Source organism: Microtus oregoni, unplaced genomic scaffold (assembly GCF_018167655.1).
Source record: "Microtus oregoni isolate MIOR12 unplaced genomic scaffold, Mior012 000025F_ref0000491, whole genome shotgun sequence".
Classification (NCBI taxonomy): domain Eukaryota; kingdom Metazoa; phylum Chordata; class Mammalia; order Rodentia; family Cricetidae; genus Microtus; species Microtus oregoni.
The window spans coordinates 10,892,585-10,917,112 of record NW_024543084.1 but is presented as its reverse complement, the minus strand read 5'-3'; the positions used below and the strand labels follow the sequence as shown (position 1 = coordinate 10,917,112).

The window sequence follows — 24,528 nt, the reverse complement described above, 5'->3', positions numbered from 1 at the left end:
CCAGCAGGTCCTGGCACCTGCTCTTCTGTCCCTGGAGATGGATGGGACAGAACAATTGGGCGAACAAACACTGAGCTGGTACATCATGATGGGGCAATCGTAGAGGACACTGCCCCAGCCAGGAGCAGAAAGGACAGACTTCCACGTATCCACCACTCACAGATTCCATCTGCTCCTGCTAGCTCATCAGGGTGATGTGGGAAGCACCCCTTCCTCATGGCTGCCTTGGGGATCCTCCTCATTCATTCTCTCCCCTTCCCATCATCCAACATGGTCCTTGACTTACTCGGTTGTGGCCACACAGCTACCCTAAGACCAGTGTTCTTAAAGTCCATGAGCTATTGGGCTTCCCAGACCGCAGCTAGACTCCAGCTGTGATCAGTCAGTTCAGAGGGGACCTTCATTCCAGAGACACCTGTGTGTTTCTCTGCCTTCTTCCCTTAATGGTCCTCAATCTCTGCCATGCACCCTCTCGGCAATCGCAGCCATACCACCCTTCCTTCTTACCTTCAGGGTGATTGGCATTGGTGGACACCAGAGTTTCTCTGTCTCTCTCTCTCTTTCTCTCTCTCTGTGTCTCTGTCTCTGTCTCTGTCTCTCTCTCTCTCTCGTGTGTGTGTGTGTGTGTGTGTGTGTGTGTGTGTGTGTGTGTACAGAAGAACTCTGGAGTTCCCAAGTCCATGCTTGAGAAGGGCAACAACTGGGGCCTCACCCCTTGGAGCTCTTGGACTTTCAAGTCTTGGAATTGTAAACCACCTATCTCAGCAACTGAGCCCAAGGAGGACCTATGTGTTGGGGTATTGGATGCTGTACCCCACAATGAAGGCCCTGGGCTCCAGACCCCATCTGACACTCCATGACTACCCCTAAGCATTCAGAGTTGAGTTATGTGGGAATCAAAACCATAGGCAGAGTGAAACCCCGGGTTACTCAGCTTGGACACAGAAGCTCCACCCTCATCTTGCCCAGGGATGCTTAAAGATGGCTCTGGACCGCCCCCCCCCATGTCCTTGCCCAGGACCGATACTGTTACTATGGGACGACATGGCAGATGCTATTGCTATGGGGCAGCATGGAGGTGGAAATGGCTTCTAGATGTTGATGTGAATGAATAAGAACTGACATCTAGGTGATTGCCTCTGTGATGTTTGGGAGGCTCAGGATGCTGATGAGCCTCACGGAGTGGTCTGACTTCTCAAGCAGGATGGAGAGCAGCTGAGATGCAGTTATCTCGCTGTGCCAGTCAGAGACTAGAAAGGGAGCCACACCCACCCCGTGGCTAGGGGACCTTCCCATTCCTCTTACACTTCTCTGCCTGCCCATTACTGGCCTGTGGGTTGAGGCTACTCACACTTTAGGCTCCTTGCCCTGGACTCCTGGGATGGACTGGTTTGCACCTCCTTCCCTTTGCAGACTCCTCAGCCCCATGTCTAACACACCTTAAACTCTGGCCCCAGGTTGGAAAACTCTCTCAACTTCAGTTTCTTCCTCTAGGTAAGTGACTTGGAAAAGAGACCTTGGGACAAGTGCTGGGCCACAGCTGCCCTCAGTGACCTCTGTGGCAACAGGTGATGGCTCCTTTTCTGCTGCAGGAACGAGGGCTCAGCTCTATCCTGCCTAGCATGCTTAGAAGCCTGTAGAACTGAACAGGCAGTCGGGCTTGTGTCAGGACAGATTGCTGCTCTGCCCACTGACCTAGGACTCACATTTTGCCGCATGTATGCCCGAGTCTCTTATCTTTGCTTTAGCTAAGACTCAGCCAACCTTACCCTCTGTATCTACCAGGATTGGACTACCCTTTGGAGAATATCAGGTATGCTTGCTACCAAACACAACACTTAAAAGGCTCATTTTTAAGCCACACAGGCCCACAAAAAGAGTTGCAGGAACACCGGGGTAAGATCAGCAATGGCTTCTGGGTAGTGACGCCTCTCCACCAGTTGATCTAGAAGCATCCAGGGACAAGCACCTGAAGGGAGGCTTGATGGACATGGGCCAAGATGGATGTTCTGCGGCAGGATCAGACCTCAGGCCTGGTTTAAAGCAGCCTGGGGGTGGGGGAGGGCTTGCTGGGTACTCACCTCTGACCAGGGGCTCGTGTACCACTTGAAGCAAGGTCTCTCGAAGCATGTACTCTCCTCAGGGGGCTTCCTGGATAACCCACACTCGGGACCACTGCGCATCTGAGGCTTCCCATTGGCCAGCTCCATGCAGAGAACCAGCCGCTTTTTCACGCCACGCCCACAGGTGGTGTTGCACTGAAAGGGGTTAGCCAGGATGGGTCAGTGGGACAGAAGCCCAGAGAACCAGAACCCTGACCACAGCACCTCTGGTGGCCAAAGTTTGGTCAATGATATTTGGGGGAAGTACAAGCACTTTCAGCTGGGGGATTGGCTGACAAACGCTTTGTTAGGTAACCATTCGGCCCCATCCGGATCTGATCAAGAGCAATTAGGCCCCAAACCATCTGTTTTGAAACAAATTGGCTAATGTAATTTGTCCAAGGATGATTAGGCCAAAATCAATTCTGCAGAAAGCGATTTGGCCCGAGATTATTTAGTTAGTAGTGGCCCGCCTGAAACCATTGACGGAGAACAATCGCCTGAAATGGCACGTTGGTGACAAGGGCTGGTGGGGACAGAAGACAAGTGGGTTGTGATAGCAAAAGGTCATCAAGGCCTGCAGGCTGAAAGTGTGCAGCCAGTACACCCTGTCTCTGGCTTTGTGTTCACCAGAACAGGGCCCAGTGAGAAGATACTGGGGACTTGCGGGCATCTCTGGGAGAGGGGACAGGAAGTGGTTTTACTACTTTTCTTTTTGGCTTTTTTCCAGATTGTTAGTCAATTGTTCTTCATGGTTTGCCATGAATTCCTCATTGTAACCAGCCATTGGCACTTAGGTTAATTCCCCCATCCCCTACATGACTCAAAGATAGGCTCTATGCAGGCTCCTGGGTACTCACCCGCTCCCAGTCTTGAGCCAGCCAGTGGGCCGGGCAGTTCTTATCCCCACAGGGGTGGATGGCCAAAGGCTTTGTCTCCATCTGGCACTGAGACTCCGGGACTACCCGTCCATCACTGGTCTTACAGTACACGTGCCTGATCGTACGGCCCTGCCCACAGCTTCCACTACACTGCAAGAGAGGACAGCGGGGGCCAGTGGAATATCAGGGGCCATTCCACAAGCCCCCGACCTGCATCATCCCCGAGGAAGAGAAACAGCATCCAGGGCAGTGTAGGGGAAGCAGTTTCCATGGCAACCGCTTTTTAAATAACATTTCTGTTCTAATTACAGAAACAACATGCTCAGTGCAAAACACACATGGAGAAAAGCACAGCTCAAAAGGTCACCTGAGCCCCCACCACCGGAGAGGACCCTTCCTAGCGCGTGAGCAACTCTGTTCCGGGTGAGACAGACAGATGGAGAAAGAGACAGGGAGGGAAAAGAGACATGGGGAATCAGAGACAGGGAAAGACGTGCAGACAGAAAGGAGAGACAAGGCGAGATGTCAGGCGAGGTGGAAAGAGAGACATCATTGATGGGATAGTTATGTCCACTCCTGTTTGAGTTCCTAAAAGAATGGAAGCGGGGGGGGGGGGGTCATTGTGCTTTTCTTCTCATGCCTTTATTACAGATAGATGAGAACACGGAGGCTCAGCAAAGCAGAGTCCTCAGATTCAGGGTCCCGTCCCTAGCCCCATGCCCCGAATCTGCCCTCACCGGTCCCCAGTCTGAGACAGTCCACTGACGGTCACAGGGAGGCCCTGTGCAATTCTTCTCTCCTACAGGCCTGGTGTTGGGGTCACACAGTTTCTCATCCTCAGAGCAGCGGATGTCTCTGGTCACGACACTGCGCTCCCCACACTTGGCTGTGCACTGCAAGGAAGTCGGGTGAGAGACATCCTGACACCCCCATTCGGGGGCACAGGCCACCACCTCAGCATCGGCAGGCTCTCACCTCTGACCACTCAGACATCTCCCACTGTGGCCCGCAGGCCGGATTGCGGCATATCTTGCGCTCCTCAGGCCGTACGGCCTCTGTGGCCTCGCACAAGTCACTGTACACGGAGCTGTCGAAGCCGGGAGACAGCATCTTCCAGCAGCGTACGATCCGGAACTGATGGCCCTCACCACAGGTGCGTGAGCACTCGCTCCAGCTGCTGGTCTCCCACCTGCCTCGGGAGCGAGGAAAGCCCTCAGTGGCCCCAAATCACACAGGCCAAGCCAGACTGGAAGGAGGTGAGACCAACCAGTGGGGGCTATGCCCATGATAAGCCTGTGTTAGGTAGTCCCAAGTAGAATGTTAGGTGAGTGTCCTGCAAGGGCCCATGCCTTAGGGTACCTGGCTACCTTCACCTACCCTCACCTCCAGGCCTTCTTTCTGTCCCCTTCCACACTTGCCACCCTTCAGGTCCATACTCCAGTGCCCCAGAGTCCCAGGCCTCACTTGCCCTGCTGGGTCACACAGGTGACTGTGGCCCATTATGGACTCTGATTCTTCATGGGCAATGGTGGAAGTGAACCAAAGGTCTGGTCCAGCTCTATACCCAAAGCAGGGCATCTCCAGTGTGCGGGATGACCACCCGTCTGCGCCCTGTACTGTGTGGGGCTATGAAAGACCAGGTTCCTCCATGCAGGTCCTCGAGAAGACACACTTGGAGAAGAATCTAAATCAAGTTCAGGCCAACTCTGTGGTCTTTTGCTCCAGCAAGGAACAAATGCTCAGATGTAGTAGCCGGAAGAAAAAAATGAGTGTGAGCATGTTGGGGAGCCAGAGATACATGGCTCCTTGGAAGTGACACCAAGGCTCTACTTCTGCCTTGAAGACAAGATATGAGACATAGGGGCTAGAAAGATGGGGACCCACTCACATCCCAGGGTGTAATCTTCCCTAGTTAGCACAGAGATATCGATCTAGTGTGGAGAGTAATGTGGAAAACACCCCGTGATAGAAAGTGTTCAGTGACTATCCCATGTGCTCTGCTCTGCTCCCCACATAGCCCCACAGCTCAGCCTGCGGCAGAGGCAAAGCGGAGCCTAGTGTGAGCATGAGTGCTTGTACACATGCACACACATGCACACAAATTCACATACATACACTCACACGCTCACATACACACACGCATACACATACACACACAAACATACAGACACACTCACACACTCACATACATATACATACACACACACACACATGCACACAGTCACACACAGTCACACACATACACACACATACACTCACACACACACGCACTTACATACACACACATACACATACAAACATACACACACATACACATACACACAATATACATACACACACACACACACACACACACACATGCACTCACGCATGCGCGCGCACACTCATTCTGACACTCAGCTGGGTGCTCGAGGACAGGTACCTGGGCTGGCACTCCCTCCCAGCGCAGAATTCGTGGACAGGCTCAGGACGGGTGAGGGCATCGCAGTAGCTGTCGTCCACCTCCACACCATCATAGCGGACACACATGGCGTATGTGGACATGACTCCTAGGTTTGGGGCAAGGCAAGGGTCTGTAAACTGTGTGGTTAGCAGTAAGTACCTTGGATACCAGCGGATGGGTGAGCCTTGTGATCTTGGATGGGTCACATGACCGCTCAGAGATCTGTTTCTTGGGTTGGGGGTGGTAAAAACCCAGAGCCGGATGTGGGGAAGCTCTGTGGGACAGAGTCTCAGGATCTGACCTCTGACCTCTGACCTCTTTCTTTGCCCAGCCCAGGCGTCTAGCTCACCCGCCATAAATCTAGATGAGCGTTATGGAGGCTGAGAAAGTGCAGCCATGAAGCCTGATGTGCACTTGTCTGATAAACCCCATTGTAAGAAATGAGCCATTAGGAAGTAGAAAGAACAAACCACTGCCGTCCTTGACAGCCCTGGCCCCAGATATCAGATTAGGTACCCCAGCTCTTACTGAAGGTCTCCTAACCAGCGCCTCCAAATCTTTAACCATCTGTATGACTTTTCCTGGGATTCTTGGAGTCTAAAATCGCTTGGGGACAGGAAGGGTTACACACATAAATCACCAGCCAGCCTTTTCCTAACCATATGGATTCCCTGGCTACCTGGTCTCTCTTTTCCTCCTGGACCTACTTCCTACACCTAAGAGCAAACCTTCATGGGGCTCTCTAGAAGTTGAGCATCTCCTTCCCTCAAAGTAAGGTGTGCCAGGGATGTGTGTGGCTGGGGAAAGCCAGTGTGGAAGAGCCTCCTGGGGTTTTCAGTGTATCTACCTTCCCTGAGACCCAGCAGCCTTTGCTGCTCCAAATCCGGGAAGAAACCGTGTGTGTGTGTGTGTGTGTGTGTGTGTGTGTGTGTGTGTGTTTTCCATGAGGGCCAAGCCAGGTTGCAATTACTGGTTCCTCCCTTGCCAACCCTGGGCTGAGCAGTCTTCAGTGTGCCAGAGGAGGAGACAGCTTCCTGGCCAGGTCTACTTGGAACATTTCAGGCCTCAGAGACACTAGCTCTGGGACCCAAGGATGTACAGACAGGGCTGGGGATTTCTGCAGTTGCCCCAAGTACCTGGTTATGTACTGACTTGTAATGGAATGGAAACACTCAGATGGGAATCCAAGACCCACTTAGGACCACCAGACTTGTCAAAACCCCAGATTGCTCATCTCCAAAATGAGAACTTTCCAGAAATGCTACAAGATCAAAATATCATTTTTTTTCTGCACCTTTTCCTTACACCTGTCTTGAGTAGGGAGCTTCTCAAAACTTCTTAGCCACAGATGTCCATCCTCAGTAACAGTCCCACCAATTTCCTTGATCCTGGGAAGTTTTTGCTGTGCCGTGGGAGACTGAGGGACAGTCTAGAAGCCATACCCCGAGTCCCAGGCAGAGTCCAGGACCACTTAACAGCATTGCTGTTCCAAAAGAACAAACTTAAGATCCTAACTACAGTTGAGAGTTCAGGGTACAGAGAAGGCAGGCCCCACAACCTAGCACAGCCTTGAGAACAGATCTCAGCATGAGGGGAGCAGAGAGAAGTGGAGCACTCACGACTGCACAGAACATCTGCAGACAGTGTGTGTGTCCGCAGCTGGCAAAACCCACTTACACGGCCTGGCTTCTTCAGTGTGGTTTCCAGACAATGAACGAGGTTGTGCCAGAAGGGGCCGAGGCAGTGAATTGTCCACAGTATGGACCCTTCTCTGTCCTTTCTGCTGGTGTCACCCAATTGGATCAGTGCCTCCTGGGGTGACAGGAGCCTCTCTGCTTCTGACATCTTTGTCTAAGGCAGCCCTCGTCCCTTTCCTAGTATCAGGCCTGTCCTATTTCCTTCCTTCCCATGTCCTGCTCTGCACTGTGGGAAACCCAGAACAGCCCTGCTCCCTGTCCTGGCCACTGTCGAAGTGTTAAAAGACAATAGTTTCATGCTGTCCCTGGAGACATCATCTAGCAGGGCTCATTCATCAGGCCCCTTGCCACCAAGGCTGCCTCAACCTGGAGACATCTAAAGTGATGTCACCTCCCCAGCCTCCAGAAAGTTTCCACTGTCACAACACATGGGAAGCTCCACAGCCAGGATGGCTCGAAGGATCCATAGCGTGCCCACACCCAGCTTCGACAGGCTCTGAGAAGTTAAGGGCCACAGCGCCTGCCATACAGTTTGGTCCTGACAGTCCATCCCTATGAAAGGCACCCTGCAGGGCTCATCTGGCTTGGTCCTGGGCTAGGGCCAGCTTCAGCCTTGGAACCCACAGCAGGTCTGTAGCAATAGTGCTCACTGACTGAATTTAAACCAGACAGGTGGTTTCTTCTCATTCATCCCACAAACACCTTCGTCACGGTACAGTGCATTCCCTTTCACAGGTAGAAATAAGAGTGGTTTGCTGAGAACCTGGTGTGTGATACAGTAGGCAGTATGGTTCAAATGCTCCTCTATCCCAATGTGTTTGTTTGCTTCCAGATTATTAGGTACAGGGCAGCATTGTGTGTCTGGGGGCAGGGCCAACATGAGCAGACCCTCAACGCTGAAGGTTCTCATCTCTACTCTGAAGAGCCCCTCTCCTGAGATGTCAGAGAATATTTAGGTCTGGCAGAGGGGCCTGGACCTGCTTGTCATCCTGCATGCCGTGGGAATGAGGATTGTTTTTTGACCCTCCAGTTCCGGCCATCCCACTCCACCTCCCAGATGGAGAAACCATGCAAGCTCCCTGGGGTTGACTTTGGAGTCTCTAGCTGAGCCCCAGCCACTGTAAAGGTAGACTCAGCGAGGTGGCCCAGTGGTTCAGGGCTCAGTACCTGTGGTGCACGTGGCGCTGCAGGGCTCGTGGGATGAAAGCTTCCACCTGTACATGTCAGCTGGGCTCACACCTTGTTTGCGCGCCTTGGGTCTGGTCCTGAAACAAGGTCAGAAGAGTGGGGTGAGAGAACTAGATGCTTATGGGCTTCATTCTTGGGTGGATGGATCCCCTCTGAGGCTACACACTCTCCTTAAAGACACACCTTCCTGGGCTTGAGTCAGTACCCTCTTGAAAGACCAGGACTCCCACCCTCTGGAACACACACACCCATATAAACGCACACACACACACAAAAGGAGACACGCATATTGGCACTGAGCAGACATGGGTCATTTCCCATCTCCGCAACTGAACTGAACAGGCTACCCTGGGGGCACTCTGTTCTTTCAGAGATACACTAAACAATGAGGATCTCACCAACATCGCAACCGCCCTTCAACACGGGCTTCTCGCTACCTCTCCCTCTGGTCATCTCACTCTGGTCAGCGGATCCCTTCTTCCCACCCCAGAAGGAATCTCAGAAGGCTCTTCGGGACCGAGATGGTCCAGAATTTTCCCCAGCTGCCTCCCTCAGCTGGGGCGCTGATGAATGGGGACACCAGCCATTCAGCTTCCAGTTTTCAAACTCACAAAGCTCAGCTGCAGGAGGCAGAGTGGTCTAGTCCCGCACTGCGGCTCAGGTCAGTGATGGCTGCACAGACCAGCTGACGGGAAGAGGCACATTGGGGGCCGGCCAGCCAACAGCTATGATTCTTGGCCAGAGCTCTGGTGGCCACAGCCAAGTATTGTTAGGACTGCTAGCTTCTTTGAACCAGCCTCAACACCCCCTGTGCAGGCTATTGGGGACTCTGCAGGGGGAGGATGTGGCTGCTGGAGCATTACCTCCACCCAGGGTGTCTGCTTCAAGACCTAGCCCCTCAAGTAAGAGCACAGCCCCTGAGTCTCATAACTCCAAAGCCAAGAAGAGCAGTTGGGGGACCAGCCCCACCGATAGCAGCTCCCTTAGGCTGCCTGGGCCAACTCTACTTTTCTTGGAATCAAGAGGGGTTAGCTAAGGGCTCTGCCCTGACACCTATTACAGCTCTTAAATGGACCGTCTCTTTCCTGGGGACTACTGGAGGATTGTGGGTGTTATAGGCCATTACATTCTAAAAGCCATTCTGGCTGAGTCTGTGGTAGGGACAGCTGTTGGGACTGTTAGTCAAGTGGGTGAGAACTGCGCCTGTGTTTTGCTCCGATTGGCTCATGTCTCCCAAGAGAGTGCTTTGAGGATGAGCGCTGCCCCGATAGCACGCCATGCTCTGAGAACCCAGGAAATGATCCACCAACAGGAGCCTCAGTCATGAGTTTCCTGCTGTGCTCTGTGAATTCTCAGAAGGAGAGGGTGCCTGCAGAAAGGAGGGAGACAGGGGCCTGGGCCACCTCTCCTGGGGCTCAGACCAACCCTTGAGCCTGGCTCTATGCAGGGGAAGCTCTGCCCTCCTTCCTGCTTACAAACAAAACTATAACACCGAGGGAGGGGATCCAAGACCCTTCGTTTCAAAGAAAGGGTTCCTGGACCTGAGCTCCCAGTGGGACCCACTTATAGCACCAACTGGGGGTGGGTCAAACACCTCAGTGGGGAAGAACTGGGGAGAGGAATCAGTCCCTAAGGCTTGACCCAGACAACGCTGGAATTGTCTGCCCCCCCCCCACACCCCGCCACTGCTTTCTGCAGCCTTAAATTCCTTCCAAGAACAAAAAGAGAGAAGATGCTCTTGGTGTAGACGCTCCTCCATCTTTATATAATTACACACTTCCCAGCCACAGCCCGCATGACTCAGCCCTGACTCAAGAGCTAGCCGCCAGGTTCAAAATAACCCTTTGGATTTTAAGCCTTAAAGGTATTTCTGGAGGGGCTGTCTACACCCACTCTCCAGCACATGTGGGGTGCTGGGTGCTGCTCGAATTGCAAGGCAGCATCTAACAGGTTTCCTTGCTGGAAGGTGTATCAAGAAGCACGACGCCCTGGAAACCATCACCACCCCAATCTGGAAGGGCCCTGCCCTCGGCCGTGATGGTTTCCAAGATACCGGTGGCCACTGCTTTTGGGTTCTTGTCCAGCACCTGGCGGGACACAGGCTCCTGAAATCCCCAGAGAGCAGAAGCTCTGAAATGACTGTTTATAGGTGAACCAGAAAGTCTCTTCCTACCCCGCTCCAGGCCTCAGAGAGGGATGTGTGCCTCTGCATCTCAGACGCCTGTTCCCAAGGAGTCTGGTGACAGCCCCTCCCGGGATTGTTTGAAGCCTTTCTAGGAGATGAAAATAGCCCTTCCTTTCTGGGCTGCCCCTTTGATTTTGCCTGCTCCCAGAGCAGACTCGACTTCCTGTGTTTGGACAACACGCCGAGACGTGGCTATTTCGGCTTGGTAGTTTCCCCCATGGCCTCCCTCAGCCCATTATCTCCCCAGACCATCTTTGGTCCCCACCAGCAGCATCCTTTGATGGCAGCCGGTTGGGTATCTAACTGAGCTGCACTTTTCCGAGTGTTGACAACCCGTTTTAATGACTGGTTCTGGGAATCCAGTATGTCCCACAGGGCTAAAGGGACAGGATAAGAAGAGACAGACACTTTAAAATGTGTCCTAGAGATTCTGGTTCCTGGGCACTCTAGTGGGACCTGCTTAGAGCACCCATTCAGGGTAATCCAAACCTCTTGTGGGGAGGAGGAAATAACAGTCCCTAAGGCTTGATCTAAACAACATGAGACGCCTGATTGGGCCCTTCCCTGCTCTCAACAGCTTGTATGTGACTTTGGCCTGTGAAGCATTGCATTGCTGAGCCACCAGACCTTTGACAGACAGAGAAGTTGAGGCCTAGAAGAGAATGAAGATGCATCCACCTCCCAGGGATGACCTGCCCTTTCACTATGCCACACAACTGCCCACATAGCCTATATCACAGCCGAATAAAGGAGAGGTGGTGCCACTTGATAAATCTATATAGAGCCCTGGTTGCTGTCACCATTTGGGCTGTGGGTGTCTGGGCAGTCCCTTCCCTAATCTTTGGAGGCTTAGTGACTAACTGGGAGCATCCATTTCTAGGCCTTTGTTGTGATATATATATATATATATATATATATATATATATATATATATATATATATATATATATCATGCCTGTTGTCCCCAAGGAAGATGCAGAGAGAGCCAGCATCCCAGGGAGACTGGCTGGGTCCCAAAGAGAGACCTTTCTGATTCAGAACCATCTGGCCCATCACCACTGTCTGTGACTTCTCTCAGTGTCCCTGATCCTGCTCCCCCCCAGGATAAAAGACTGTCATTCCTTGCCAGTCTGTGGGTCCCCCAAACCAGGCAGAGTCCCCTAGAAACTTTGATGGTGCCAAGGTCAGGGTAAGAGGCCAGTCCAGAATCCCATCTAGTCAGGGGTCATCAGCAAGGTCCCTAGTGTGCACCAGCCCTTGGAAACAAGACTTCAGAAGGCAGTGTGAGAGAAGAGGCAGCAACAGAATCTCCAGTTCTGCTACCCTCAAGCCCTAGACAAGTGGGAGAGGTGACCTAAACTCTGTCATCTTAGAGTGACTGTCAAATCTCCCATCAAATCCCCATCTCAGCCTCCCTCCATCAGGATAGAGTTCACCTCAAGATTTTGAGTGGGTTCCCAGGAAACAAAACAAAGTTAATGGGCTGGTTCCCATCTCCAGTCCTCATCCACCCCCAGAGGCAAACAATTCTAACCCTAGATGTTTAGGCAAGCCTTGATGTACACCCCGGCACCTAAGAAATAACTTTAGTAACTGGGGAGATTCTCTAGTACGGGCATGGAAGGACCAGGGTCACCACTAGCCCAGGAGGATGAGACTTCAGGCCCCTCCAGCAGAGCCCTGGCTGTCCAGGCATCCCCAGGCCCTCCTCTTGGTGGATCTCCAGCCTTGCTCTCCAGGCAGGTGTCCCCAACCCTGATTCTATACCTGATTCTCAACCATAGCTCTTGTCTGTCTGTGATGATGGCTTACTGCATAGACCCACCATGCTAGCAGCTCCAGCCTACTCCTAACTTTGATTCAGGGTCTCATTGTCAGGGAAAGAACCCCAGGTTCCTCTATCATCCTCTGTTTGGTTGGGGTGAAGGCTGCTATTGAGGTTACACATTCACCTGTGGGCAGAGCTCATCTTGTGCCTGATAGCCATGTTTCAATGACTATCCAGGCATAGAACCCAGGACCCCAAATCCTTAGGCTCTGTGCACTTGGCATGGCCTCCCCTTCTGAGTTCCCAGGAACTAACACTGAGGGTCATTGACCTATGCATCAGGAGGCTGTGAGCAGCGTACCTCCAGCAAGTTCCAGCTCATGGTTAGCATCAGGAGTTGAAGCTGTCATAGCTTCATGAATCTACCTTTCAGAAAGACATGTTACCGTCCAGGCCCACAATCTCATGTCAGATTTATAGGGTGGCTGAAAGTGTGGTTCTCTCCCACTTGCCTCCAGGTCCCTGCACCTTCCAGCCAGACCCCCCTGTAATGACTCCTACTCCATCGGCGCTAAGATGGGGCAAGGAGAAGAGCCTCTTACCTTGCCTTGTGAGTCCTGTTCCCAGCCAAGGTAGGGAGGCTGGCACTGGTGTTGGGGAATGGGGCCTCAGAGGAGGTGTTGTTGATTCTGTCACTATTCAGCTCCAGGTAAGACCCGTTGACCAGGTAGGTAGCAGGCCCCTCGTTCTCCTCATAGTCCACATAGAAGCTCTCAGCTGGGGAGCTTCTGGGGGTGCCCTGGGCAAAGATGCTGTTGATGGTCTCATTGAGAGAGAACTCTTCAGAGTCAGAGCCTGTGCCCAGCAGCCGGTCGGAGATGGCGTTGGCTGAGAGAAGCTCCTGGGAGGGGAAACGCGCATCGACCTCCCGGTCATCCTTGTCCCCTGAGAGAGCCATCCCTGTGGCATTGCGGTCTGCAGAAAGATGGGTGTTTCAACATCCATAGCTGCTATTGTGTTGGTCTTTGTTGCCCCTCCTCCTCCACATTCCTGTGTGTGGCAGGTGAGTTACATAATGAGGATGACTCCCAGGCTCTACTCCATCAGACACAGTTGGCCAACATCAAGTGATGGGAAACCCAATGGCCATGGCAGACAGTTGGGCAGTGTCCCCAGAGACCAGGCTCAGCTGGAAGCTCAACCTAAGATCTGATTTGGAAAGAGGATCTTTATGGGCTCATGAAATAAATTAACCTGAATGTAGGGCGAGCCCTCAATTTATGACTAGCACCTGCCTAAAGAGAGAGAACATGGACACGTAAACCTCAAGAAGTCCAGTTCAGGAGAGAGGCAACACACCTGGGGCCACGAGCAATATCTATTTCCCGGTGCCCAGTGCTATCCAAGCGAGCCATGGAGTGGCTGCTTTTGACCTCCAGTTCCACTGGGTGGAAGAGCTGACAGGTTACCTCCTCTCTAAGCCCACTCTTCTTCCTCTGTAGCTATGGGATCTACATCCTCAGAATCAGAGAGTGAAGGACCAAAATGTTTTGAAAAGAGAGTTGCGTACTGTCTGGGTCTGGTGGTGCATGCTTTAATTCCAGCAATGAGGAGGCAGAGACAGATGGTTCTCTATGAATTTGAGACCAGTCTGGTCTAGTCTATGTGGCAAGTTCCATCGAGATCCTGTCTCAAGAAGGAAAAGGAAGTGGAAGAGGAGGAGAAAGAGGGGAGGAGGAGGAGGAGGAAGAATTGCATCTATGCTGAAGTGATTTTGACAGTTAATATTGACTGTCAGCTTGACAGGCTCTAGAGATGCCAAGGAGACAGTCTTCTGCACTTGTCTATGAGGAGTTTTCTAGATTAGGCCGATGGAGCAGGGAAGACCCACCAAAACTGTGGGCAGCACCATCCCATGTAAAAGGAGATCGTGAACACCAACTTCTACCTCTCTCTGCTCCGTCTGCAGATGCAATGTGACCAGCTGCCTCAAGCTCCTGCCGCCATGATGGACTGTATCTCTGGAATTGTGAGCCAAAAGAAAACCTTCCTTCCTGAAGCTGCTTTTCTCGCGTATTTTGTTACAGAAACAAGACAGGTAACTAATCCATTGATGCATAGGGCCTGTCATGTATCACCTTGCCATCACCTGGTGTCATCACTACCCACGGCACACACACTGCATCTAGGTCAGCTGTGATGATCACTGGTACATGGAGGATAGTTTGGGTTCTAAGCAAACACACCATTGTGGACAGGGATTTGAGAAGCTGAGAATTTCTGTATCCAAGATGAGTCTATAATCAATCTGCAGGTCACAAGCTATGACTGTATAGCTCAGACTTCACACTGTGCTTGCCCAGAGAGTATGCAAGCAACTGGCAATTCTCTCTAGCCTCTTCTGCAGACTTCAAAGGGAACCAACACTCCTCACTTGAGGCCTCTGTACCTGGGAAGCCCTGGCCTTTCCCATATCCACTCTTCTTCTTTCTCACCTTGGAAGCCCTTGCCCCTGGGAGGTCCCTCACAGACCCCACCGCTGGCTCGCTTGCACACCTCGTTGGTCTCCTGGCCTCCGCCTGGGCCCAGCTCCACTCCAGGGGCTGGAGGCTGAAACAGCTGGTTATTCAGGCCCAGCCTCTCCGAGGAAGCCGGGCGGTAGAGTGAGCCATTGTGCTGCATGAAGCCCAGCAGCCCTGCACCGTCCAGCTCCTGGCCTTCGGTGCTCTCGGTGCTCTCGGAGGCTGGCTCGGAGAAGCTATAATAGACAGGCTGCAGGTGGTGCATGTGTGGTGGCTGCAGCAACGTGTACTCGAAGGTGATCGAGGGGCTCTTGCCATTCTGGTTCCACACCTGGGGAAGGAGAAGAAGTGAGACCTGGCTTCTTTCCTTGCCCCTACTTAGCAGCAAAAACCTCCTGAGACAAAAAGTGGCCCTGATTACAGCTGAGTCTTTCCCAGGGAATCACACTTGATCCGAGAATATGGCATCTTGCTTTCGTCCTAGGGTAGCTGTGCTCAGAGACTACGAATGAGACACAACAAAGGGGGCAGAGGGGCAGGTCACCTTAGGGACAGGGAAAAGGGGACACACTGCATGTCACTGCCATCTCGGGTCAGCAATCCGAATAGCACTGGTCTCATTGCATCTGCCCAGGACTCCTAGAGCAGCTGATGAGGTCTAGAACCCAGACTATGCCTCCATTCGGGACAGCATTAACGGATCAGCGCAGTCACGGACCTCCCGGAGATAGTCAAAGCCTCTGTAGAGACCACAAGCCAGTGCGACCTCTCCCCTAGACAGACTTCAAAGCCTTCATTCAGAGTCGCTATCCTAAGATCCGGAGGCTGGCAGGAGTGGATTTGGCAGTGGGACTAGCTGCTCATGGGGCCATAGAGCTGAAGAAATGGCACACAAGGACCCTGAAAGGGTGACAACAAACAGACCGCAGAAAGCTAAGCAGTGCCAGGGTAAGCCATAACAGGACACCGGGGCATGAATAGCACCACTGGGATGACATCTCAAGGGTGGCTGGGGACAGGAGCAGGGACTTATGGAAGGCACTCCATTGGAACAAGATGGCAGAGAGAACCAGCATCGTTTCAAGCTAACCAGATGGCTGCAGGTGTGGTCAAGAAACTCTGATGCCTAAAGCTTCAGGGAAGAAAAGGTGGGAAAGGGAAAATCCAGGTCAGCGCTTCACCCTGCTGGGTCTGCTGCACCAGACAGAGTCAGGCTGGGTCAGTGGGACCCACTGCAAAGAAAAGATCTGGGTCAAGATGCTTGGAAATGCTGAAATCTCAAATGTCCCTAATGGTCTGGGACTGGGAAGGAACAGTTCTTCCTCAGCATTTAAAGCTGTCTTAGAAGAAATGGCATGAAAAGCTTCCCTTCCTAACCTTGGGCTTCCCCTGAGTGCCAGGCCAAAGGGTCTGGTAAAGGCATGTTCTCCATCCAGCAGGGAAATCCAAGAGAATCAGCGGTTCCTGCTGGGCTTTCGGGACCAGGGCAGACCCTTGAAGAGTGCTCTTACACTCTGGAATAGCATGCTGGCCTGCTAAGAGGGAGGGTGGACTGAGTGAGGCCCACACAGGGCAGATGCAAGGGGAGTGATTCAACAACAGTCAATTCACGTTCTGTTCACTCAGGGGTGGCCAAGTGACATCAGTGTCATTTAGAGGGACAGTGTGGTACACTCTCACATGACAGGGCTGGTGGCAAGAGGGGTTGACAAGTTCTGAACTCCCTAGCAGTTGTAGATATGAGCAGGCTATGAATTGATAAAGGTAAGCAACAACAACAACAAAAAAAAACAGTAACAGGGCTGGAGAGATGGCTCAGAAGCTAAGAGTACTGGCTGCTCTTCCAGAGGTTCTGTGTTCAATTCCCAGCAACCACATGGTGGCTTACAACCATCCATAATAAGATTGGATGCCCTCTTCTGGAGTGCAGGCATACATGCAGACAGAACACTGTATATATAATATAAAAAAAATACATCCTAAAAAAAGAAAACAGTAACAGAGGGGCTGGATAGATGGCTCAATAGGTAAGTGTACATGCTATGCAAGCATAGGTGCCTGAGTTTAAAATCCCAACACCCACGTAAGAGCTAGGTGCTCCTGTAACACTGCCATCAGAGAACAGAGATAGGCAGATCCCTGGAGCCTGCTAGCCAACCAACCTAACGCAAACAATGAACTTCAGGGTCAGTGAGAAAGCCTGTCTCAAGAGAATAAGGCTAATGAAGAAGGCACCTGAAATCTTCCTGTGACGTCCCAATGCATTCATGCCCCACCCCAGACATGCCGCAATCACAAGGCAGATTCAGTATCTCTGTGTCACTCAGTAAGAGTAACAAGACACAGAGACATGGCTAACAAAAGACAAAATGCCACACCCACACTTTGGGGATGGACAAACGGGCCCACAAAGGTCCTTCTTGATCGACACAGGTTAAACCAGAGGAGAAGGAGGCAGAAGCAGCTGTCCAGGCAAGGTTATGACCCTTGCCCCCATTTATTAAACCAGTTTCTAGACTCAGAATCCACTCTCCAAGGGAGGGACCCACAGTTCTCCTCTAAAAGGCCAACAGCTGTCTACTAACTCAACTGTTTCCCAGAGAGAAGGCTGGACATTCTGGAACCAGGTCTAAGTTGTCATTGTTGACCATGGACCCTAACCACCACTGACTTGTCCTCATTGCAAGCATTTGGGTAAGTGATGACCAGAAGATGGCACAGGTCTTGGCTAGCCGTGTGTTCACTGGGTCCCTCATACCCGAGTGCATAAGCAATGGACAGTGCTAAGTTGACACACTTGACATATCCAAGAGAGCAAATCTGAGACACCATTGATTCCTGGGCTGTCATAAATGTCCGTGCCATGCATCGTGACCTCAAGGACAAAGGAGTAGGAAGCATAGCCCACACTCATCCTCACAGCTCACATGGCTGTGACTTCAGTGACCTGTCATCAGAGCCCAGTTGAGTGCTGTAGACTCAACCAAGCATCAGATACTCAGGTTTACTGCAGGTGTACTGACTTTTCTAGAGAAAATTAACATGGCCTTGGGTTGAGCATATTTGGTCCTGGTGTGGTATATGGTCTCCTTCTAGTCCTCCAAGAGCCGCTTCCCTCTACCTGGGTGGATTATAGCCAACATACACAGCTGGGATCCAGTCCCGTGTAATTCAAAACAACAGGACCATTCTACAAGACACCATGCTGGTACTGCAGTGACTTGCATTTCCTGATGCCAGCTGCGGCAAAACATGAGGCACAAAACAGGTCCCAACTCTGCCCTGCCTGCTGCTCAGGGCACTGAGAATCCAAGGGGGAAAGGGGCCATGAGCAACGAAAACACTGCAGTACCATTGGAGGCAGGATGAACCTAAGGGACACAGAGAGCCAACTGAAACATGGGAAGTGGTTCCAGCCACCTGTCCTTAGCTTCCGGCGAGGTTCCCAATGACCACAGAACGAGCTAACACAGAGCACGTAGTGCAGATTGGATGGATGGATGGATGGATGGATGGATGGATGGATGGATGGGAAAGTAAGCAAGTGGATGGATAGATGAATTAATGAATCAATGGGAAATGAAGTAAGTGAGCTAAAATCCGAGTGAATGAATGAATGAGAAAGTGACCAGTGAATAGATGGAATGAATGAACAAACCCCATTCACACACCTCCACCCTCCCAGGCTGCAACAATACTGATAATGCGCTCAGGGTCTTCAAGCCCCAACCCGTAGCTGGATTCTGGGAAGTCAGCGCCTACAACCCTTACTGGCCCTGAAGCCTGTGGCACACGCACCATGACATTCAGGCCCTGGTTGGTGGGTCCCTGTGCCACAATGTACTCAATGCCAGTCTCATAGACATCCATGGGCCGGCGGTATTTGACCACTGTACCAGCAATGTTGAAGTTCTTGGGGCTGTCCACCTTGTAGTTGCCATTGAAGAAGTAGAAGCCAGCTTCGTCTGCAAGAGCTGGAAGAGAAAAAAAAATCACTGTGTCGCATAGGCTAGACAGGCTGAGCAGAAAGGAGAGAGACGCAGGGAGGAGCCAGCACACAGGTTCCAAGAATGGTGGCCAGCCTTGCCTTCCCTCTCCAAAATGACCCAAAGACAGGAAATTCAATGTCACAGGGAATCAGACAGACACTCTGCCTGGGGCCAGCATGTGGCCCTGGCCAGTGAGGGCCTAAGAGACACAAACACACTTTCCTATCAGTCTAAAACAAACAACCACAGGCCAGTCTGGGTAGTTGGAAGAGCCAACAGGGAAGGCTGGCCCTGCCCTTCTGGCTGCCTCAGATGGGCCAAAGGGATTGCAAGGTAATGAGCTAGCGCCATAGCCAAGTGGCCAGTCTGGACCAGGAGGGTCTGCGACTGTGAACAACAGGTACCAGCCAGATACTAGACTAGACGGCACAGCCTGACTGGGCCCCTGGTTGTGGGACTCGAGTTCCCTCAGCTGAGGAAGGGTCTCAGTGCCTCATTCAGGACCCACTGTGACTGACACTGTAGCCCAGCCTGGCTTTCAGAAGTCTTTTCCTGGACCACCCCAAGATGACCAGCCCTGCCCTTCTTAGTAGAAACAATGGCATTCAGTTACCCAATTAATCTGTCCGCTCTGCTGGGTTAACACCTACTGGGAAGCCAATCAGGCAAAAGCAGAGCCTGGACACACCTGTTACCACTTCCCTTGGGCAGATATGACTGGGTACTTTCAGGACCTGGCTGGAAGCCACTGAAAGCTGGGTTCAGAAAGGAATATGCCCATGACACCCCAAGAGCCCATATCCCTACTGGCCTGGGCCAAACACCGGCCTGGAAGCTAGCCTTTCCAGAAGCTATGGGGACTAAGCAAAGGTCCTCTGAGCCTCCAGAGCTGGGGAAGGAAGGGAGGAGGCAGCCTCAGCACTGGGGGGACATTTTGTCTTCTAGAGGGTGTCCTTAACGCCGGTTCCAGGAACTGGCCCGCCAGAGGAGCGAGCGCTGTTTCCAAAGGCCCTGACGCAATCCAAGCAGAGGAGCCGGGGCAATTAATTTATTATCAGGCAGACGCAACAAGCAGGACGTGTCTGAAAAATACCCTTAACGTAATAACGTCAGAACACAGCGTCAAGTCCAAGTTCGGCTGGGGCCTGGTTGTCCTGGCTCAGCTTCCAGATCTGCGCCCAGGGTTCAGCTCAAGGCCCACATCCAAAACCTGTTTCCTGACAGCGAGGACCTTCCTTCCTGTGGCTTTCCCAGCCCTTGGTATTTCCAGTGTCTGCCTCAAGAATGAGAGCCTTGCAGCCAGCTCAGAGAACACAGCGTCTCCCGGCCTCCCTGCAGCCCTAGTGAGCTCACAGACAGCAGAGCCACCGGCCTGGCTGGAGGCCCGGCTCTCCCTGCTCAACCCACAGATGTCCCCAGCAGTGTAGGCCTGGGGCCAGCCATGTGCAAACTTGCTGGGATTGGCCTTGAAATGCTCTCAGAGCCTGACAGGAGGCAGGAGAGCCTGGTGCTGGGCTCAACCTGAGGATCTTCAGAACACCTCTCTTTCTCTACATCCCTGGAGTAGAGAGCTCTGTCATGCTCAGCTCCCTGAGGTGTGGGATGGGAAGTCAAGTGGGTGACAGGACACAGTATCAAGACTAAGTTCGTTTCGGAGAACTTCTCTTAGTTAGGCTGGGCCCCAGATCTGTCTCATACAGGGCAGAGCCAAGGGCAGAATGGCTCGTAGGTACTGGTACCTGCCCATATGGGGCTTCAGCCACTAGGCCATGCCAACAGTCCAGCTTCACCCACTACCCATGCAAAGGCTGTCATCAAGATGGGGCTTCATCACTGGTCACTATTTCCAGAATGTCCAAGGTCGCCATTTCTACTCTAGAGTGCCACCTCTCACAGGAAACTGGGCACGGTCAGCATGGCGTCTCAGATAGATCTGTGATCAAATCCTTCCTCAGCAGCTCATGGCCTTGGTCTGGCCACCCAGCTCTCAGCCCTGTGACTCACTTCTTGAATAGACCCTACCTCTGGCTCCCTGGATTCTGTCTGGGCCAGGTTCCCTAGTGATGGGGAGCTCACTACCTGATGTCAAACCCTGTCTCTTGTTTAGCACCTTTAAAGACAAGGACCTTCCACATAGGGGGTGAAGTAAGCTGTTTCTCTGGCTTCCGTAGTTGCGCCCTGCACTTGACTTGTCCCACTCTCCAGATAGAGGTCAAAGTTCAGGTGTCATTCCCCATCCATCCACGCACACACACCCAGTTCCACCTACTTACCCAGCACGTCTGCTGACTTCTTCCTCTCCACGATCTGGATGTCTCGGGCCCCCGCTGGGATATGGGTCACCAAAGAGTAACCTGGAGAATAGAAGCATCTGTGAGCAAAGCCAGGGAAGGCAGGATGCTGCAGCAGGGAGCTGCCGTTTGTCCCCTGCAAAGCCACTCCTGGGTGTCAGTGCCATCTGTGGGCTCTGGAGAGGTAAGGGGCACCTGCCTAGAGGCTGTCCCAGCCATAGGTGTGTGATCTCACCTAGTCCTGTTGAACTGCTCATGTTGTCCAGGAAGCTGACCCTCTTCCATCAAGACCATTGGCCTGCCCCTCCCCCAAGAAGGGACACAGTGGACTGCAGAGACTTTAAACACGCTGAAGTCTACAGACATAGATCATGTTCTACTTTATCACCTGAGAGACTTTTGGCCTCCATTTTCTCATCTGGTCCAGAGACACAGACCCCAGAACTATGTCAACATATGGCTATTGTCAACTCGCATCTTCTCAGAACATCTTGTTGATGGCCAAGGCTTGATGCATCCACACAAAGAGAGTGGGTACCAGTTCTTAAGATAGAAGCTGACCACCCTGCAAGAGCTACTGTCTACAGGCCTGGGCTGTAAGAGGCGCTGCCGGCCGTTTCAGACCCCATCACCCAGGCCTTGGAATAGTTGGGAGACAGTCATAGACAATTCCAAGTACAACAGGGAGCAGTAGTGGAGGCAGGAGACAAAGAGCCACAGCTGCTGGTGGAGAGGGTCCCGGCAGGAAAGAGTTAAAAAGAACAGAACCATCTCCTGGGAGATGAGAGGGATCTCAGGACATGGTTTCATAGAGTTGGTGTTCCTATCCTAAATTCCCTGCAGAAGGCCGCAGAGGCCACACTCAAGCCGCTGAGGGCCAGATGTTCCCGCCTGGTCCCTGACCCGACCCCTCCCCTATGGGTCCTTGAGGAGCCTGCTCTGAGACAGTCTCACATGGGGCTCCTTGAGAAGCAGGGGTGAGGGGCTCTGGTCTGCAGCACTGAGCTGTTTTTGTGCTGCACACTGCCCCAGTGTGGCTGCTGGAGGGTGCATTGTTCACGTGGTGTCTCCAGGCAGAAAGCAGGAAAGAGGTTCATGATGGCATGGCCATAAGACAAAATGCCGATTGAGGCTTAAGGACTGGGAAGTGGTCACTTTGCGGAGACAGGGTCTTTCTATGTGACCCTGACTGGCCTAGAATTTGCTGCGCAAAACAAGGCAGCCTCAAACTTGCAGTGATCTTCCTGCCTCTGCCTCCCAAGTGCTGGGATTACAGGCACACACCATCAGTTGGCTTTAATTTTTGGCCGACAGGGGCCGGCAACAGGCAACACACCAAGAGCCCCACAGGGTGCCGGCAAACCCAACGCGCAGATGAGCCGAGTGTACGGGGTGAGCCCCACAGCACCCAAGGGAGAGCTCCCACCCCCGACCACAGCCAGCCTCAGAACGAAGGGATAGGAGTCTAAGGGAGCTTCTGGGTGAAGACAGAGCCCTCCTGATGAACTCCCTATCAGCCCACGGACTTCCACCTGGCTTTAATTTTTAAATTAGCAAGTGGTCCACAAGACTCCTGAGCAGTTAGCGTTCCCATGAGCTTCAGGACACGGCCTGGCCTTGAATATGGTTAGGGAGCCCAGATCTTTCAAGGCAGACATGTGGTTCTGTAGCTAGGACCCAGGGCCCAGCTTCCCAGGTTGAGGCCCAGGGCCTTAGACTCAGGTCACCGTAGCCCGTTGCTGTCTCTGTAGCTTTGGGCACCAGTAGCAGCAGCTGCCTTATAGCGATGTCCACAGATGTGGATGAGTTAATGCTGGCCAGACCTGGCTCTGTGCCTGGATGGGAAACACTCAGCAGCATAAGAAGGATCGTTCTCACTTCAACCTCAGCCTCTCCAGAGGCTGCATCACCCAGAGCACAGGCCCTGACAGGTGGGTCTTGTGGCATCTGACGTGAGCTGAGTGCTCTAAAGGAGAGGCACTGCCTGACCTCTGACCTCTGACCCCTGACTCCATCTCTGCCTCGAGTCCAGCAGAAAGTTGTGCAGCAGGCGTGTGGAAAGAAGCGGGGGACAGAGGAACAGCCCAGCTTTGCCACACTCCACCTTTCTCAGGCCTCCAAAGAAAGAGCATCTGCCCACCACACTAGGGAGACACTTGGCATGCAGATTCAACTCCGTACACGCAAGCAGCTGCTGTGCCCACCCCTCCTTGGTCAGTCTCCTCCCTTTGCCCTATACTGGTGCTTCATTCTTGGTGGCCTCCTGCAGGGACTCCTGGAGCCCATACTGATTCTGTGATCACCTCTCATGTGGGGGCAAACAAGACTTTTTGGCTTCGTGGGCCCTTCAGGGGTCTCAGTAGGACTCCCTTGCCTCCCTGGGAGAACGTGAGCCTTCAATTCCCACACTGAGCCTCAATTTCCCCATCTGCTAAGTGGATTTCAAGTTGCCCTCCCTTCCTTCATAATAACTTAGTTTGACTCCGCACACAGTTCTTGGGACACAGAAATGCATTCTGTAGTGCACTGGCTATCACAAGTGATACATGAAGGTCTGTCTCACGCATGGGTCCCAAACATGAGGGTCAGATGCAAACATCAGGTCATTAAACACAGCACTAGAGAGAGGAGTCTCAGTCTGAGCCCTGAAGCCAGCACGTCCAGAGTCAAGTCCCACACACTCCAAGACTCATGCCTCAGTTTCCCCATTCCGTCCTCCCTGAAGACATCCTCAAAGGTCACATGTGATCCCATACTGTGTCCACTGGTGTGCAGGTGATGTAAAGAGCCCCTTTTTATGGCCAGCAGGAAGGAGCCTTACACCTCTGCCTGGGCCTGGGCAGAGAAGGAGAGGACCCAGGATAGGACACCTACCTGGCAGGTGGGATGCAGGGCCACACCCACTCAGGCTACCACACCCGCTCTTACCAAGATGATTGTTGCCCTTCCGGTAGTTGCCCGTCACGTGGGTGCAGCTGCTCCCGTCCCCCTGGCAGACACCGCACTTGTCCAGCGTGTGGGTGGAGAAGAGCACTCCGTCACAGCCAATGGGCTGCAAGAAGCAAGGGGAGAGGCCGCTGGGGCACTGGGACTGGCACAGGGGCGCCTCTGCCTCTGACAGGCAGGGTGGCCAGCGCAGTGAGAACGGCTATACTTTTGGTACAATGTTTAACAACCTCACATTTTCCAGACACGCAAACCCCTCTCAGGTCGGTGAGCTTGCAGGAAGTGCCATCGCGGGCGGGCACCATGAGCTGCCGCTGGCCGTCCACAGTGGTACAGTGCAGATCGCATGGCTTACTGGAGATGTGGACGTAGTCATCTGGGGAGGGGGGGTGAGGTAGAGAGTCTCAGGGGAGAGGGTGCTGGACCCATCCCCTCCTACTAATACAGCATCTTTCCATTTCACAGACGGGGCAGCCGAGGTTTGAAAAGGAAGGACCTGACAAAGTGCTGATAGCA

At 52.7% G+C, this 24,528-nt stretch overlaps 1 protein-coding gene across 1 annotated transcript in view; it reads right to left on the bottom strand.

Moving 5' to 3' along the window:
* Window positions 1-24,528, bottom strand: part of Adamtsl2 (ADAMTS like 2) — a 32,061-nt gene that overhangs the window by 2,286 nt on the left and 5,247 nt on the right. Inside the window, exons 6-17 of the mRNA XM_041674701.1 lie at window positions 24,243-24,388; window positions 23,995-24,118; window positions 21,049-21,129; window positions 18,585-18,760; window positions 14,760-15,117; window positions 12,867-13,239; window positions 8,291-8,388; window positions 5,406-5,532; window positions 3,959-4,172; window positions 3,721-3,876; window positions 2,963-3,133; window positions 2,082-2,258 (exon numbers count right to left, since the gene is read on the bottom strand). Of these exons, the coding sequence (XP_041530635.1) occupies window positions 2,082-2,258; window positions 2,963-3,133; window positions 3,721-3,876; window positions 3,959-4,172; window positions 5,406-5,532; window positions 8,291-8,388; window positions 12,867-13,239; window positions 14,760-15,117; window positions 18,585-18,760; window positions 21,049-21,129; window positions 23,995-24,118; window positions 24,243-24,388 (2,201 nt within the window). The remainder of the gene's footprint in view (window positions 1-2,081; window positions 2,259-2,962; window positions 3,134-3,720; window positions 3,877-3,958; window positions 4,173-5,405; window positions 5,533-8,290; window positions 8,389-12,866; window positions 13,240-14,759; window positions 15,118-18,584; window positions 18,761-21,048; window positions 21,130-23,994; window positions 24,119-24,242; window positions 24,389-24,528) is intronic.